This window comes from Phoca vitulina, unplaced genomic scaffold (assembly GCF_004348235.1).
Source record: "Phoca vitulina isolate PV1807 unplaced genomic scaffold, GSC_HSeal_1.0 scaffold95, whole genome shotgun sequence".
NCBI classification, from domain to species: Eukaryota; Metazoa; Chordata; class Mammalia; order Carnivora; family Phocidae; genus Phoca; species Phoca vitulina.
Window position 1 is genome coordinate 352378 of NW_022589798.1, and position 17775 is coordinate 370152.

The 17775-nt window shown below is 42.7% G+C and overlaps 1 protein-coding gene across 5 annotated transcripts in view; it reads left to right on the plus strand.

Moving 5' to 3' along the window:
• IFNAR2 (interferon alpha and beta receptor subunit 2) overlaps positions 1–17215 on the plus strand; it is a 35082-nt gene extending 17867 nt beyond the window's left edge. For 4 of the 5 annotated variants that reach the window (XM_032396947.1, XM_032396948.1, XM_032396949.1 and 1 more), the window contains 4 exons: positions 3836–3996; positions 7084–7252; positions 11945–12075; positions 16393–17215. In XM_032396947.1, the coding sequence (XP_032252838.1) occupies positions 3836–3996; positions 7084–7252; positions 11945–12075; positions 16393–17088 (1157 nt within the window). In that variant the 3' untranslated portion in view covers positions 17089–17215. The remainder of the gene's footprint in view (positions 1–3835; positions 3997–7083; positions 7253–11944; positions 12076–16392) is intronic. The other variant, XM_032396951.1, reaches the window with a different exon arrangement.
• Positions 17216–17775: the final 560 nt, after the last annotated feature.

Below are 17775 nucleotides of genomic sequence, written 5' to 3' on the forward strand. Positions count from 1 at the left end.
CCAGGCAAAGACCCCATCAAAAAGGAGAATTTCAGACCAATATCCGTGATGAATATGGATTCCAAAATCCTCAACAAAATCCTAGCTAATAGGATTACATTAAAAGGATCATCCACCACGACCAAGTGGGATTTATCCCCGGGATGCAAGGGTGGTTCAACATTCGCAAATCAATCAGTGTGATAGAACACATTAATAAGAGGAGGGAGAAGAACCATATGGTCCTCTCAATTGATGCAGAAAAAGCATTTGACAATATACAACATCCTTTCCTGATTAAAACTCTCCAGAGTATAGGGATAGAAGGAACATTCCTCAAGTTCATAAAATCCATCTATGAAAAACCCACAGCGAATATCATCCTCAATGGGGAAAAGCTGAGAGCCTTTCCCTTAAGATCAGGAACACGTCAAGGATGCCCACTCTCGCCACTATTGTTCAACATAGTACTAGAAGCCCTAGCAACAGCAATCAGACAACAAAAAGAAATAAAAGGTATTCAAATTGGCAAAGAAGAAGTCAAACTCTCTCTTTTCGCAGACGACATGATACTTTATTTGGAAAACCCAAAAGACTCCACCCCCAAATTACTAGAACTCATCCAGCAATTCAGCAATGTGGCAGGATACAAAATCAATGCACAGAAATCAGTTGCTTTCTTATACACTAACAACGCAACTGTAGAAAGAGAAATTAGAGAAACGATTCCATTTACAATAGCACCAAAAACCATGAGATACCTCGGAATAAACCTAACCAAAGAGGTAAAGGATCTATACTCTAGGAACTACAAAACACTCATGAAAGAAATTGAAGAAGACACAGAAAGATGGAAAAATATTCCATGCTCATGGATCAGAAGAATAAACATTGTTAAAATGTCTATGCTACCCAGATCAATCTATACCTTCAATGCCATCCCGATCAAAATTCCAATGACATTTTTCTTTTTTTTTTTTTTTTTTTTTTTTTAAAGATTTTATTTATTTATTTGAGAGAGAGAGAGCACAAGAGGGGGGAGCGGGAGAGGGAGAAGCAGACTCCCTGCTGAGCAGGGAGCCCGATGCGGGACTCGATCCCGGGACTCCAGGATCATGACCTGAGCCGAAGGCAGTTGCTTAACCAACTGAGCCACCCAGGCACCCCCAATGACATTTTTCAAAGTGCTGGAACAAAGAATCCTAAAATTTGTATGGAATCAGAAAAGACCCCGAATCGCCAAGGAAATGTTGAAAAAGAAAAACAAAGCTGGGGGCATCACATTGCCTGATTTCAAGCTATATTACAAAGCTGTGATCACCAAGACAGCATGGTACTGGCACAAAAACAGACATACAGACCAATGGAACAGAATAGAGAACCCAGATATGGACCCTCAACTCTATGGTCAAATAATCTTTGACAAAGCAGGAAAAAACATGCAATGGAAAAAAGACAGTCTCTTCAATAAATGGTGCTGGGAAAATTGGACAGCCACATGCAAAGAATGAAACTCGACCATTCTCTAACACCATTCACAAAGATAAACTCAAAGTGGATGAAAGACCTCAATGTGAGACAGGAATCCATCAAAATCCTAGAAGAGAACATAGGCAGTAACCTCTTTGACATCGCCCACAGCAACTTCTTTCAAGATACATCTCCAAAAGCTAGTGAAACAAAAGCAAAAATGAGCTTTTGGGACTTCATCAAGATAAAAAGCTTCTGCACAGCAAAGGAAACTGTCAACAAAACAAAGAGGCAACCCACAGAATGGGAGAAGATATTTGCAAATGACACTACAGATAAAGGGCTGGTATCCAAAATCTATAAAGAACTTCTCAAACTCAACACCCAAAAAACAAATAATCAAGTCAAAAAGTGGGCAGAAGATCTGAAAAGACACTTCTCTGAAGAAGACATACAAATGGCTAACAGACACATGAAAAAATGTTCATCATCATTAGCCATCAGGGAAATCCAAATCAAAACCACACTGAGATACCACCTTACGCCAGTTAGAATGGCAAAAATGGACAGGGAAAGAAACAACAAATGTTGGAGAGGTTGTGGAGAAAGGGGAACCCTCTTACACTGTTGGTGGGAATGCAAGTTGGTACAGCCACTTTGGAAAACAGTGTGGAGGTTCCTCAAAAATTTAAAAATAGAGCTACCCTATGACCCAGCAATTGCACTACTGGGTATTTACCCCAAAGACACAGATGTAGTGAAAAGAAGGGCCATAGGCACCCCAATGTTCATAGCAGCAATGTCTGCAATAGCCAAACTGTGGAAAGAGCCAAGATGCCCTTCAACAGATGAATGGATAAAGAAGATGTGGTCCATATATACAATGGAGTATTACTCAGCCATCAGAAACGATGAATACCCAACTTTTACATCAACATGGATGGGACTGGAGGAGATTATGCTGAGTGAAATAAGTCAAGCAGAGAAAGTCAATTATCATATGGTTTTACTTATCTGTGGAACATAAGGAATAACATGGAGGACATTAGGAGAAGGAAGGGAAAAATGGGGGGGGGAATTGGAGGGAGAGATGAACCATGAGAGACTATGGACTCTGAGAAACAAACAGGGTTTTAGAGGGGAGGGGGAGGGGGGATGGGTTAGCCCGGTGATGGGTATTAAGGAGGGCACGTACTGCATGGAGCACTGGGTGTTAAACGAAAACAATGGATCGTGGATCACCACATCAAAAACCAATGATGTATTGTATGGTGACTAACATAACATAATAAAATTTTAAAAAAAGAAAAAAAGAAAAAAAAAGATGGTAAATATGAAAAATATGTAAATACCCAGGTTTAGAGGAAATGCAGTGAGTGTACTGTGGTGAGGTCTTTCTGAAAACATTTGGCAGTATGTGTTAAAACCTTAACACCTGCTTGCTCTAATCCAGAATTCCTCGTTAATAATTCATCCTAAAGAACAATCATGGATAAATGTCATAATTTAGCTTCTAGAATGCTCATTGATGCAATGATTCTATTCAGAAAATTTAGAGACAATCTCATGTTCAAAACAGCAAATCAGTTAAATTATGGTACAACCAGCCACTTAGGGGAATAGAATCAACCATGAAAGTCATGATGAACATCAGGGGTCAGCCAACTTTCCGTAGAAGGCCAGGAAAGAAATACTTTGGACTTTATGGGCCACACATCATACACTATATCACCTATTCTTCTTTCATTGCTTTGCAACCCTTTTTAAAACTAAAAACCACTCAGAACTGGCAGGCTGTGCAGAAATCCAACCCACAGGCCATTTGGCCAGCCCTCAATGAAGATAAATATGCATTAATATGTTTATGAAATGAGTTAGGTGCAATATATAACATGCAAAACTGTGGGTAAGAATGATTTAATCTTAGTTTAGATGGGTGTGTGTGTGTGTGTGTGTGTACACTAGTTCAGTTTATATACATATGTATATATATTTACACACACACAATAGACAAAAGACAATTAACCACATTCAGGGACAATTGCGTACTGTGTTTTCGGCTATTTCTACAATGGTTGGGTATTACTGTAATACGAGAAGAAGTCATTTTTACTTTCATGTTTAGAATACAGCCTGAAAATTGAGAAAGACTGACTTCCATCCCAAAACCTGTCCTCCATTTCTCCATTAAGCAAATCACATCACTTTTATTGTTCTCTCAGTTTTCCACCAATTAAAGAAAAAAAAAAAAATACAACCCATGCCTCAACTAGGACCATAGGCGGGTTAAAGAGAATGTAGTTGTCAAGAAGTCAGGTTGTATTACAGCACTGGGAGCGATATGGTTAGACATTGGGATTTGTTTCTGATTTTGTTTTCTAAACAGTATCTTTAGAACCACCAGAGTTTGATATTGTTGACTTTACGGACCACATAAACGTCAATGTGAATTTCCCACCTGTCATTCCCAAGATACTAGATGGAGAAGTATTACAATTTTACTTATCACTCATCATCGAAGAAGAGTCAGGGGGGATTGTCAAGAAGGTAAGTGGTCAAAACAGTTCTGAGTTGGCCATGAATATATTTGACTTTCTTCTTTAAAAAAAAAGACATTTGTAATGACTAGAACAATTAAGGCTAAAGGGTCTGAGGCAATGGGGTCTGACTTTAGGGAAGAAGTCTCCATAGTTCTTTCATTGTGGAGATATGTTGACTTAGCCTAGCAGTGTGGTTTTCTTTCAAAGAATAAGTCACATGCATAACATCAGGGGATACACAGGAAAGAGAAAGGAGTGTGGTGTAGACCAAGAGAACAGGCTCATTTCAGCACACACTAGGGCAAAATTCCAAATGGTAGAGTGAGCGCAAGTAGACTCTGCCGTAAGAGCAGCTTGCATGGGCATAGCCCTTTGCCAAGTATAAACCCTTGCCCGTAATACCAGCCTGCAAGTTATCAGGGGCAGGGGCTTTTCAGGCAGAGGGCACTGGAAGTCAGAGGTCCTGAGGCTGGAGTGGACCCAGTGGATTTGAGAAACAGCAGGGAGCCGGAATGGAGTGACCAAGACAGGAAAATAGAAGGAGGTGAGGTCAGGGAGGCAATGGGGCCCGGATCTTGTGGGGCTTTGTGAGTCTATGTCTTCAGAGTATCATGAAGCTACTGAAGGATCCGGGGCTTTACCAGGGCATCCTGCCTGGTGTACTGAGAATAGATCATAGGAGCCACAGTTGGAGAGAGGGAGGAGAGAGGTAGGAGACCAGTTAAGAGGCTATTATGATGGCAATTACTCAATAGGAAGTAGCAAATCGTATAATATAATATCCACTTGGATTATAATCAACACCCTAATCCTTTGATGAGGAAAAGGGTACAAAAATAACAGAGGGAAGAAATAAGCTTATGTAGCTCGGAGACTGTTTCTTTAAATTCATAATCCAGTCACATCTAATTTATATTCAACCCATGAGCTTCTAACTCTGTTTGAGATTATTATTTCTAAAATAAGAGGGCTATGCTTATTAGGATATTGACAACACTGTAAGGGGGAAATGGTGGTTAATGAGCATTTTTGTGATTAAAGGAAAATGGTCTTTGGACTAAATTAGATCAAGGAAAAAAAAGGAAGAGGCTACTGGTGGAATCCAGATGACAGCTGGTGGTGACTTGGTCCCTTGGCAGTAATGAGAAGTGGTCAAATTCTACATATGTCTTGCAAGTGGAGCCGACAGTATTTTTGGATGGATTGGATGTGTGGTGTGGTGAACAAAGAGACGAGCACCTGGATAGATGGAGTTTCCATTCATTAAAATGGGGTAGATTATGGACGGAGGAGGTAGATGGTTGAATCTCAGTAGCTTAGATTTGGGTATGTCAAATTTGAGGTGCGCACAAGGCATCCAGGAGGAGGTATTGAGCAGGAGTTAAAGGCTCCAAGTCTGGAGTTCAGGGGAGAGCTTCTAGCTGGAGAGATGTCCGGGGGAGTCATCGGCTTCTTTGAGTGTATTGATACCTTGAGGCGAGATGAGATCACCTGGAAGTGGATATGCAGAGAGATGTTCAAAGTCAGAGCCCCAGAGGACTCAAAATGTAGAGATCTAGCAAATGAGGAAACAACAAAAGAGACTGGGAAGGAGCAACCAACAGCGTAGGAGGAGAAGTAGGTGAGAGTGATGTCCTAGTAGCTGAGAGATGAAAGTTCCAGAAGGAGAAAGTGATCTACTGGGTCAAATGCTATAAATGGGACACGTTAGATGAGGACTGTGGATTGACTATTGGATTTAGCAACATGGAAGTCCTGGTGACCCTGATAAGAGTGATTTTGATGGAGTGTTGGGTTGAGGATCTGGTAGGAGTAGATTCCAGAAAGAGAAGGAAGCGAGAAATTGGAGACAGTGAAGAAAGCTAATTAATTCTTCTAAGGAGTTTTTCTATAAAGAGGAGAGATACTCTGTGGTGGAAAGTGGGGTCAAGGAGGGACACTTTAAAGTGGAAGAAGTTACAGCACGTTCATGTGCAGATGGAATGTTCCAGGGGGATTGGTGGAGGAGATGAAGATGGATAGAATCTCATGAGCACAAGAAGGGGTTGGCCTTGGCTCGGAGCAGGGACTGGGCATCCGAGGCACAGTGAGGGAGGCAAAATTGTCCGGCACAGAGGCATATCTGTTTGCTTAGGGAAACAGGAAGCAAGCATTGCAGTCTTCATCAAGATCACACAATGGCAACACCAGGTGTGGGACCCAGATATTCTGACTCTCAGCTACCATTGGCTATTCCTCTTTCAGGCAGTTTCTACTTCTCTCCCCCTTTTTTTCTTCATTGCTTCTTGGCCATGCATGAGATTTTAGTTCGTTAGGACTTCTTCTTTTTCTTTTTTTTTTAATTCTTCCTCCTTCTAAACAGAAAGTTGCTGAAAAGCATTATTACAAAAGGCCGTATTTGAACTGCTGGAAATCCTAATTCATAGAACCTACGTTACGCAGAAGTTGTTTTTCTTGAAAGAACCTTCGTATCATCTCTTTAATTCCAAACTGGAACAGAACTATCTGGGAAGGAAGAGGCAAGGTGTTTTAAGGGAGAAGATAAGAAATTAGACAGCAACCACAGTTCTGCCACAGACAAGCTGCGTGGCCTTGGAAAGTTACCTAACCACTCTGAGTGGTAGTTTCGTCATCTGGAGAATGGGGATAACGCCAACTTTGCAGACCATTTTAATAATCACATTCATTAATATATATGAAAGTACTTCTGAAGTGTAGACACATATCATTAATGAAAAAAGATAATCTTTTTTTATTTTCTCACTTTTGCTAGGTTATCTTAACTCAAGACAAAATAGTCTTGTAAAAATAACGTCATGGAAACCTTTATTCCTCATTGAAACTTTTTCTACTCATTTATAAAATGAAGTTGCTAGACTAGATTTCATGGTTTGAAAGTGTGCGTGGTATACACGTACATGCAGTTTAGTGATCAATTGCTGGCCCCAAATAACTTAAAAATCCTTTTTCCTTTCAAACCCACAATATTTCTATCCCTGTTTAAGATTTGAAGACAAATCCCCAAAGAGACTTTTCCAGCCTGCCTCTAAATGAAATTCTCAAAGTCTTCCTGATTTTTTGCTTCTTTTCACAGCATAACCCCACACTAAATGAAAACATCATTGGAAATTTCACTTACGTCATCGACGGGTTACTTCCAAACACAAACTACTGTGTATCTGTTTATTTTAAGCCTAGAAATCTGGGAGCAATCCATAGATCTCCAGTAAAATGTACCCTCCTTCAACCTGCACAGGACACAGGTATAAGTTTTTAAAAATTCATGTGTTGCTTTTACTCTGCGGGAAAACCTATTTAATGAGAAGAATCTGAAAGTCATGGAGCATGGATGGAGATGTGTTCTATTGGTCAGTCTCAGCCAAGTGCTGGAGTCACTTTGAAGGTGCCATACCAGAGGGACAGTCCATATCTACCTTTATAAAGTCAGATCCTCCTGAAGTGGAAATGCTTCTATTTCAGGGAGTCAGGATGAAATTCAGTTCTCGGTGCCCTTAGGGTGGCCATTACTCAAGCCAAGGGCTGGAGGAGGCAGAGTTGTTGGAAACAATTGCAGGCAGAGATATCAGAGGGTCAAATTATGGAGGTTGGGTGTGGCTCATTGATGTGGCCTGCCTCGCAGGAAGGTGGGCTGTAGCTCGCAGACGGAAGGAAAACTCACCAGTGTGAATGAGATAGTCCCTGACGAAGGCTGAGAAGTCCTTCTGTTGCAAAGGCGTCAGAATAGTAAACAGCATAGTCCCCAATCCTTCCCCGCCGAATGGAGAAATTTGCAGTGAGAACAATCAGGCTTAGGCACATTCGCTGCCGCTGATTTGCCTAGGAAGTAACTAGGTCTCTGTTTTGCCAAAAGTGAAAATCTCCACCAAAGAAACCTTTCTGAATTTCCCAACCCCGAGGAGAGTTTCTTTAACGTTTTGATTTACCAGATGACAGAAAATAAGGTGAGACAGGAGGAAGAACAGTCAACGGTAGGGCTGATTTGTGGGTTAAGGGAACTATGCTCCACAGTGCCTGGCGCCTGGCGCACGAAGGTGCTCCCTGTGATTTTACTCTCCTGTGTTTCTCAGGGTTGGATGATGCACAGACCAATTTTAAAGGAAAAAGTATCTCCTTAAAGTATCTTTAAAGGGGAAAGCATTAGCTTAAATCATTATTATAGTGTCAGTTAAACATAGGCAAACCTAAACTTGCATATAAATTCTTTAGGCCGTTAGCTCTTACAAAAATGTGAACCCCAAACAAAGTTGCATACTTATGTCCTGATACCTATTCTCCAACATCAGCTACGTGTCCAATGATGCGACTCATTTGTGACACTCTCTGGAGTTAGTGTAGGCCCCCCACGTGAAGGGGCTCAGTCCCCCAAGACCACCCCCTTTGGGTGCCGCCTGCAAGTCTGGCCACCCAAACTTCTGTCCATCCTGGCTACAAATCCAGAGGTTCCCACAACCTCCCTTCAGACTTAATAAGGCAGGAGCTCCTGTCCCCTTGGAGTCAGGGGGCACCACCCTCCCAATACTTCCATGTGTTCACTGACCCAGAATCTCCCCAAGCCTTGCTGTCCAGAGTTTGTACTGGGATTCATTACATAGCCATGATTGATTAAATCATCATCCATTAGTGACTAAATGCAATCTGCAGCCCCTCTCCCCTCCCTGAAGGACAGTGAGGCCAGAAGTTCCTAATCTCTAACCACTAGGTTGGTTTTTCTGGTGACCAGCCCCCATCCTGGAGCCATCCAGCACCCTGCCTTACCTCGCCTCGTTAGCATAAACTCACATATAGTCCCCAAAAGACACTCCTATCACTCAGGAAATTGATGTTCTGTGCCAACAACTAGGGACAAAGACCAGATATTTTGTATTATTATTATTATTATTCCATGGTCTTATAAACAAAACCAATTGAATGGAGAACTATTTTTCTCCTCCTCACGCACGGAATACTCCTGTGTTCCGTCGGTGTGGGGGCTTTCCCCACACCAAGCAATCCTCCCACACCAGCTCTGTGTCTTCCAATTTCACTCAGTCCCGATACCATCTACCTGGAGGTAGAGACTCATTCTCATAAGACTGCCCCCACCGCCCCTTCGAACACCAGTTGCAACTCAAAGTTGCCACCTGGGTGTCAGACTGGCTAGCTGTAAATTGGAGATTCTCACAAGCCCTTCCCTGGGTTTGATAATTTGCTAGAATGGCTCACAGAACTCAGGAAAACAATTTCTTTACTGGTTGATTACAAAAAGATACAACTCAGGAACAGCCTGACCCAGGCCGCCTAGGGCCAGGTATGAGGGGAGGGGCAGGGAGCTTCTCTGCCCTCTTAGAGCAAACATACCACCCCCCCAACTTTCAACCCAGAAGCTGTCGGAACCCTGTCTTTTGAGAGTTTTATGCAGACTTCATTACAAAGGGAGGACTGATTAAATCCTTTGCCATTGACAATTAATTCAACCTCCAGTCCCTCTCTTGCCCCCAGAGGTCCAGGGGTGGGGTTGAAAGTTCCAGCCCTCTAATCACGGGTTGGTTCTCCTGGCAACCAGCCTCCATCTTTAGTGGCTTTCCAAAAGCCATCTCCTTAACAGTAAACTCAAGTATGGTCACAGGGGGTTTGGATATGAACAATAAGCGACATTCCTTCACTTTCCTTGCTCTTATCTCTTAGGAAATTCCTAGGAAATTTCAGAGCCCTGTGCCAGGAACTGGGGACAAAGACCAAATATATATTTTTTATTATTATAAATCACAATCTCACCAATAAAAACTCAAATTAGTAATATGACATGACAGACGGTGGTTTGCTGAAACCCAGTCCCCACCTGGAAGACGAATGTAAGTCTGAGAGCAAAGGCATGCGTTCTTTGGAGGTTGACATGCTTTGTGGTGACTCAGTTTCTCCCTGACTTTTCTGTCTCACCCACTAAGAAGCGGTCGTGCAACAGCACGTTGTCATGTCATTTCATCTTTACTTGGTGTGAACACATCATTTTGCATATTAAATCAGTCTCCCTTCTTGTATCGTTACCCAAGACAGTGCAAGTGCAGGTGTCACTCACGATCCAAATATTTGATGTCTCAATTCTTACTGTCTGAAACTCAGGAACCAAGTAGGTACACATAACATGGACTCCTCACTGTCCAGACTTGCCATCTGAACTACCTTCAACTAGCCCAGCTTGGGAACCAGGCAGGTTCGGATGGTGGGAGATTCTTGACGGACAACCTGGGACCGGTGTTACCTTCCTCAGACTCGGGGGTGAACACTGCTATCTTAGGGGAGTGCTCATCTGGGGAGAGTTTAGTCTAGAGATCTAGAGAAATGTCTCCCCTCTGGTCAAGTCCTAAATTAACTGGTTGGCTCTTTGAGGAAGGCTTTGAGGGAGAGCGGTGTCCATCCATTTGACAGATATTTATTGGGAACCTACTATATGCTGGATTCTCTTATAGATGCTGGGGAGACAGCAGTGAACAAAACAAATAAAATTGAACATCCCTGACCTCGTGGAGCTTACATTGCCGCAGAGAGATGGGAAAACAAAATTTAAAAAGCTACTTGCAGTCAGAAGGTTGAAGTTTTCCAAAAGGAATTTTGATGAGAAACTTAAGGGGCACTCAGTAGGACAGAGTGGCTTCAGTAGAACCCTGGTGTGGCCGAAGTCCAGCCTCAGAATGATCCAGTTCTTTCTTTCAGACAAATTCTTCTTTTCTACCTCTTCCTACCTGTAGGGCATATTGTTAAATAACAGACATTCAAGTATATTTTAAAGACCTAATTAGCTCTATTGAACGATTTGGGAATTGGGCAGCATCCCATCTAGCAGGTAGAGAGGTGTTCCAAAGGGCTACGGAAAAGGAAAGGTTTTTAAAGGCAGGACAAGGAAATCACACAGAAAAAAGGATTTTCAAGTGAAGTCACCACCCTTTGGGGGACAAAGGGGTCTTATTATATTAGGTGGATTACCTCATGGTGCAGAGCAGGGAATTCCGGAATGACCAGTTAAGATTATAGTCCTGGGGGAGGTTGAAAATGCAATCAGGTTAGATATTAAGCCCCGGTGCGGTGGTGTGGGCCAGGCATAAATGACTCCATTTTGGGCCTGGAGTTTTGTTTTGTTTTTTAACAATACTAACAGGTGGCGATTGAGCATTGGAGATGTGGCCAGGATGACTGAAAACTGAGTTTGGTGGGGTTTCTTTTCAATTTTGGTAATTAATTAGAATTTTTTAAGATTTTATTTATTTGACAGAGAGAAAAAAGGAGAGAGGAGAGAGGGAACACAAGCAGGGGGAGTGGGGGAGGGAGAAGCAGACTCCCCGCCGAGCAGGGAGCCCAATGTGGGGCTCGATCCCAGGACCCTGGGATCATGACCTGAGCCGAAGGCAGATGCTTAACCAACTGAGCCACCCAGGCACCCCTCAATTTTGGTAATTGAAATGTAAATAGTCATGTGCAGCTCATGGCTACTGTGTTGGAGAGTGTTGTCATAGAACATCATTAGAAACTGGAAGACAGGGGTGCCTGGGTGGCTCAGTCAGTTAAGCGTCTGCCTTCAGCTCAGGTCATGAGCTCATGGTCCTGGGATCAAGTCCCACATTGGGCTCCCTGCTCAGCGGGGAGCCTGCTTCTCCCTCTCCCTCTGCCCCTAACCCCCTCTTGTGTTCTCTCTCTGTCTCAAATAAATAAATAAAGTGTTTAAAGAAAAAAAAAAAGAAAGAAACTGGAAGACATTTTACTGTGAAAAATCTGCCACTTTTACCCTTGGAAAATATGTATACTTGGATGACTTTCCATTCTACTGTGTTTAACAATGGGTTTTCGAACGTCTGCTCCTTTGATACCTCATTCCATCATCAGCCCGATGTGCGTTCATTCCCATCTGTGATCATTAATTGGAATTTATTTTGAAATAAAGTCATTTCATTTTTCATCAACAGGGTCATCAGAATCTGCCAAAATAGGAGGAATAGTTACTATGTTTTTCATAGCTGCTGTCTTCATAAGCACCATAATAATACTGAAACGGGTTGGTTATATATGTTTAAGAAATGATTTCCCCAAAGTTTTGGTATGTAGTCTCTTTTTAAGTTTCTATCTTTATTTTTTATTTTAATTTAAGGATTTTTATTATACTCTCAAATATCTTCACAGCAGAAAAAAATCCCATTTTCTAAAAACACCAAGCTGTTTTATCACTGAATGATACCCCAATATATATGTGTCTATATTTCCATTTTCTGTTTTCTGTTTATACTTTGCCCACGTAATATTTTTAATGATCATCTCGTATTCCATTGTCATTAACGTATTATCTTTCCCTTAATCATTTTCCAGCTGTAGGGCATTTGAAATGATTTCTTTTCCTTTCTTTTTCTTCTTCGGCCTTGATGAATAACGCAACATGTTTCATTAACATTTTTTGTAAAGATCATCTTTCAGTTTGGATAATGTCAGTGGAACTTGTACACAGGTGGATTTATCTTAAAAAAAAGATAAAGGATTAATTTATACTGCCAGTGGCGACATGTAGTTATACACATTTTACACATTTCTCCAAAGCTCTGCTGACATTGATTAATCATTTTTACAACTTTGGTTCACGTATGGTGTGTATAAAGGTCACCAGCAATTGCTCTCATTTGTGTTACTTTAATTATTAGTGAAACCAGCGCCTCTGTTTGTCTTCATTTTCCCGTCTGTGCTTCCCAAGGTGCACGCTTTCTGCTCAGAGCCTCGACCGCTCAGACAAGTCTGGGGATTGATCTTACATATTTCCAGAACCTCCTCGTGGCTTTTGACACGTTTGCCCATTATGTATCATTTTCTCTATCCCATTGCTGTCTTTCCATATTCGTTCTATGATTTTTCAGTCAGAAAGATCTCATGTTGTTCTGTTTGAACTCATTTCACCTTTTTCTTCTCATTTTTTAACAACCACATATTTAAATAATCCTCCACGGTCGATAAAATTGTACTCTTCTTTTTCTTGTTCTTATTTGTTCCGGTTGGGGGAGGGATTGTTTATTGGGTGGAGTGTTTGTGCTTTGGGAGATTGTAATTACAACTGGTATTTGAACCCAGCCGGCATTTGGCCGTGCCCTAGGAGCTGTAGATGGCTCTGTACTGCGTTTCATCCACACTGTGATCCCTGCCTTTCAAGAACGGACATTTTTAAAAATTTATTTATTTATTTGAGAAAGGGGGTGCAGAGCATGCATGGGTGCGCAGAGGGGGGAGGCGCAGAGGGAGAGGGAGAATCTCAAGCAGACTCCCCGCTGACTGGGAGCCCAGTGCAGGGCTCTATCCCACGACCCTGAGATCATGAGCTGAGCTGAAACCAAGAGTCAGACGCTTAACCGACTGAGCCACCCAGGCGCTCCAAGAATGGACATTTTTTTATCCTCGGTGTAAAATATCTTTGGTTTTAGGCAAATCCTACTCCAATTCCTATTTCTCACCACAATCTTGAGATAAAAAGGCCTTTCGCACCACACCCATTCCCTCCTAGATAAATTCCTGCCTGGATTACCTAAACTGGTTACTAATCCTCCATCCAAGTCTTCCTGGAGTTCCTCCCCTCCCTAAGATGCGTCCAAATTATATGCTAAGTATATATATACATATATATATATATACATCCATTATTTATTGTGTTGACCCAAGTACTGGGAGGAGGTGTTGATAACTTGTGTCTTTCTAGTATTCCTCCATTAAAAACTGTTACTCTGACTATAGACCCCAGGAAACAAACTGAGGGTTACAGAAGGGAGGGGGGGTGGGAGGATGGGGTAACCGGGTGATGGGCATTAAGGAGGGCATGTGTTGTGATGAGCACTGGGTGTTATACGCAGCTAATGAATCACTGAACACTACATCAAAAACTAATAATGTATACTATACAGCGGCTAACTGAACGTAATAAAAAAATAAAAAAATAAAAGGAAAAAGGGTAAATGATTAAAAAAAAGTAAAACTCTAGGAATGGCAAAAAAGAACACTCAATGCCTAGTGTATTTGTGTATATGTGTTTACTCAAGAATACATGTTAAAAATTTTTAATGGCATCTTTTTTTATTTTTTTTCTTCTTTCGTTTTTTTGGTTTTTTGGTTTTTTGGTGTTTGCATTTAATATTTATTGAGTACCTACCATGTGTCCACATGCTCTAGGCACTAGGGATACAAAAGTGAACAAAACAGAGGGAAAATCCTGCCCTCCTAGATCTTAAAGTCGGAGGAGTAAGGGTAGAGACAATGATAATTTATAGCCCCGAGGGGCTCTCACTTCTGGCGCCAAGCGCCTGGCCAAAAAAAAAAAAAAAAGATAATTTATAGATGATATAACCGGTGAAGTAAAAACTTCACATGAATCTAGAGATCGATTATTAAGATTAATAAGTTTAACAGAGTTGGTACATATGAAATAATCAAAATAAAAATAAACATGAAGCTGCTTTTCAACTTCCAAGAAATTAAATACACAAATCATAGTGTAAAACTCTGTGAATTTTCACAAACTCAGTGCATCCATGTAACTCATGCCTAAATCAAGAAAGAGACTATAATCAGTCTGCCCAGAAGTCTCTCTCCTGACACCTTCTAGTAAGTACCCCCCACCAAGAATAACCACTGTCCTGATTACTAACAGCATAGATTAGTTTTACCTGGTTTTGAACTTGGAATCCTACAGTTAAGTGGAATCCTATAGTTTTCTAAAATACCATTACAGGGGCACTTGGGTGGCTCATTTGGTCAAACATCTGCCTTCAGCTCGCTCAGGTCATGATCTCGGGGTCCTGGTGTTGAGCCCCACATCTGGCTCCCTGCTCAACAGGGAGTCTGCTTCTCTCTCTGCCCTTCCCCCCTGCTCGTGCTCTCTTGCTCGCTCACTCACTCTCTCTCAAATGGATAAATAAAATCTTTAAAAAAAAATTTTAATAAATAAAAATAAAAATACCATTACAGTAGTAATAAAAAATATTCTTAAAACATTTAAGGAATCAATCTAATAGAAGACATTACAGGTCCTTTGTGGAGAAAATTATAAAACCTTATCGAAAGACAGTAACAAAGATTTGGTCAAGTAGAGAGCCCAAAACCAGACCCACACGTATGGAAACATGACTAATGATGAGTAGATATTGCCATGGGGAAAGAATTGGCTGGTCAATAAATGTATCTATATGGGAGAAGATGAAATTGGGTCTCTCTACCTCACCCCATACACAAATATCAGTTCCAGGTATATTAAAGACTACTGTGAAAGGCAAAACTGTTAAAGGTTTAGGAGGCATGATAGGAGATTCTATATGACATTGGGGTAAGGAAGATTCCCTCCGACACAAAAAGCAGAACCATAAAGGAAGAACATCAATACTTTTTTTTACATTAAGAATTTCTTTTCATCGAATGTCATTGATGATGTAAAGCAATAAACCACAGGCTAGGGGAAAATATATGTAACAAATAATCATAATAACATAAATAATCAACAAATAATCAGCATCCAGATTATATAAAGAGCTCCTATGAATCAATAAGAAAAAAGATGAACAACCCCATAGAAAAATTCACCCCAAGGCTGGGTTGGGTAGTAGGGGAAGAGCAGGTTTGTCAAATTGGGCAACCCAGGTAGGCATAGGAGAATAGAGAGGAAGACGATGCCGATGACGATTCAGGATTGACCACCTCCTCCCCATTAGCCTCACCGTAGTTAACCTAGAGAAAGAATCCACCAACAGCGCAAGACTCAGCCTGCCTTGTGTTCTCCAGCGCTCGCCCTGCTCAGCTGTATCCTGGCTGTGCTCTGTTCCAAGAGCTGGAACAGAATGAGCTCTGTGAGTCTTGCCATTCTCACCCCCTGACTCTTTAGGGATCATCTCCACCTTTGAGATCCTCCAGTCCAGGGAACCCCGATGGAATCGGCTCCCTAGCGACTCTCCTCACTCACGGTTCCCTGACACCCCTTAAGAATGTCTTGGCAATCCAGAATCTAAATGGATCGATCCCCCTGACATGCAAGAAGCAGCGAGGGGAGCAGGGTAGGAAGGAGTAGAAGCCAGAACCTCGTCCCTGCAGGCAGCCTACCTAGCTTGAAATCCAGCCTCCCCCACTCACTATTCATGAACCTTGGGCAAGTTTCTTTACCTCTCTGCCTTGTTTTCTCACCTGTAAAATGGGGACAAGAAGCATAAGCCCACTTCATGGCACGGTTGTGAGGGTAAAATGCATTATAAGGCTAAGCACTAGGACCAGCGCCCGGCAAATAGTAAGTAAGCACTACGTAACTGTTAGCTCTTGTTACTGAGTTTCATTACGTCAAAAAGTACAGAACAAACAGAATTGATACTTTCTCTCTCTCTCTCTCTCTCTCTTTTTTTTTTTTAAGAATTACAACTCATCAGCCTGGGTATTCCCTGAGATGCCACCAGTGGAAGCAGTGGCTTTCGTGGAGGTGATTCACGTTAACAGAAAGAAGAAGGTGTGGAATTACAATTACGACGACGAGAGTGACAGCAATGATGAAGCCGCAGACCCTGTGACCAGCACCGGTGGCTATACCAAGCATGGGCTAATGGGTGGGCTTCTCCGTCCCACCTCTGCCTCCTTGGCCACGTGCGGGGACTGCCTGGAGCCCGACACTGAGGAGCCTGACCTGTCTGAGCAGGACTCTGAGCCGCTGATGACACCAGGGCCCTGCCCCGGGTGGTCGGAATGCGCAAGTGGGGCCTGCGAGGGGGGAGGGAAGCTGCTACAGGACCCCCTTTCCGAGGAGGACAGCAGCTCCACGGAAGAGGCTGGGGACAGAATTACCTTCAATGTAAATCTAAGCTCTGTGTTCGTGAGCGCCCTCGATGACGACTCGGAAGTCCCTCCAGGGTTACCAAGTTTTCCAGAAGAGACGTTCGACCTCGAGGATTCCCATCAACTGGAAACAAGTTTTCTGGCGGCCCACGGGGAAGGGACACAGCCACCCTCCCCCACCCCCTCTGCAGAGTGCCCGTGGCCTGAAGATGTGCTTTCTGATAAAAGTGACAGTTCTGAGTCGGATGTTGACATCAGGGACGGCTATATAATGAGATGAACCCCCAAAATATTTAATGAACGTGGACTGACCAATACCTTCACGGTTTCCCCCCCTGCACTGTCACTTCCTCCCTTGTGGTCTGCAATGTTCCCCAGGGAAAGTGTTGGAGACTGCGGTCGGCTCCTCCGGGGGTGGGTGGGTGGGTCCTGGTGATGGCATCTATGCAAATTATATGCAAATTACCAGTGTGGGAGAGGAGTCGGAACCGGAACCAAACCTGCGGATCCTTCAGTGCCTTGTTTACATGTGGTTTGCAGGGGTGGTCCAGGGCCCTGCAAGATTTCTGGGAAATAATGAAATTAGCCAGGGTGGGAGTGGGGAAAGAAAAGAAAGACACTCAGCGGGGTTCTGAGCAGGTGCAGGAGCAGTCTGCAGTGTTGAGTCCAGCAGGCTCAAGGAAGGAGCCAGAAAGCAGGCAGGAAAAGAGAAGGAAGGGAAGGCAGCCAGAGGGAAAGGCAGGGGACCCACAAAGAAACAGAAGCACATGTTGGAAGGAGGGAAGGTCCAGCCCAGTCTAGGGCTCCTCAAAATGTAACATTCTGTCACCTACACTCAGAGAATTCGGCTCTCGGCCACTTGGCCAGCCCTCCTCAATCTGAGTGAGGAAGACAAACTCACACACATCAGTAACTCTAGCGTCAGGCAGGTGACTAATAGGAAACATTTGCATGAGAGAGGGGGATA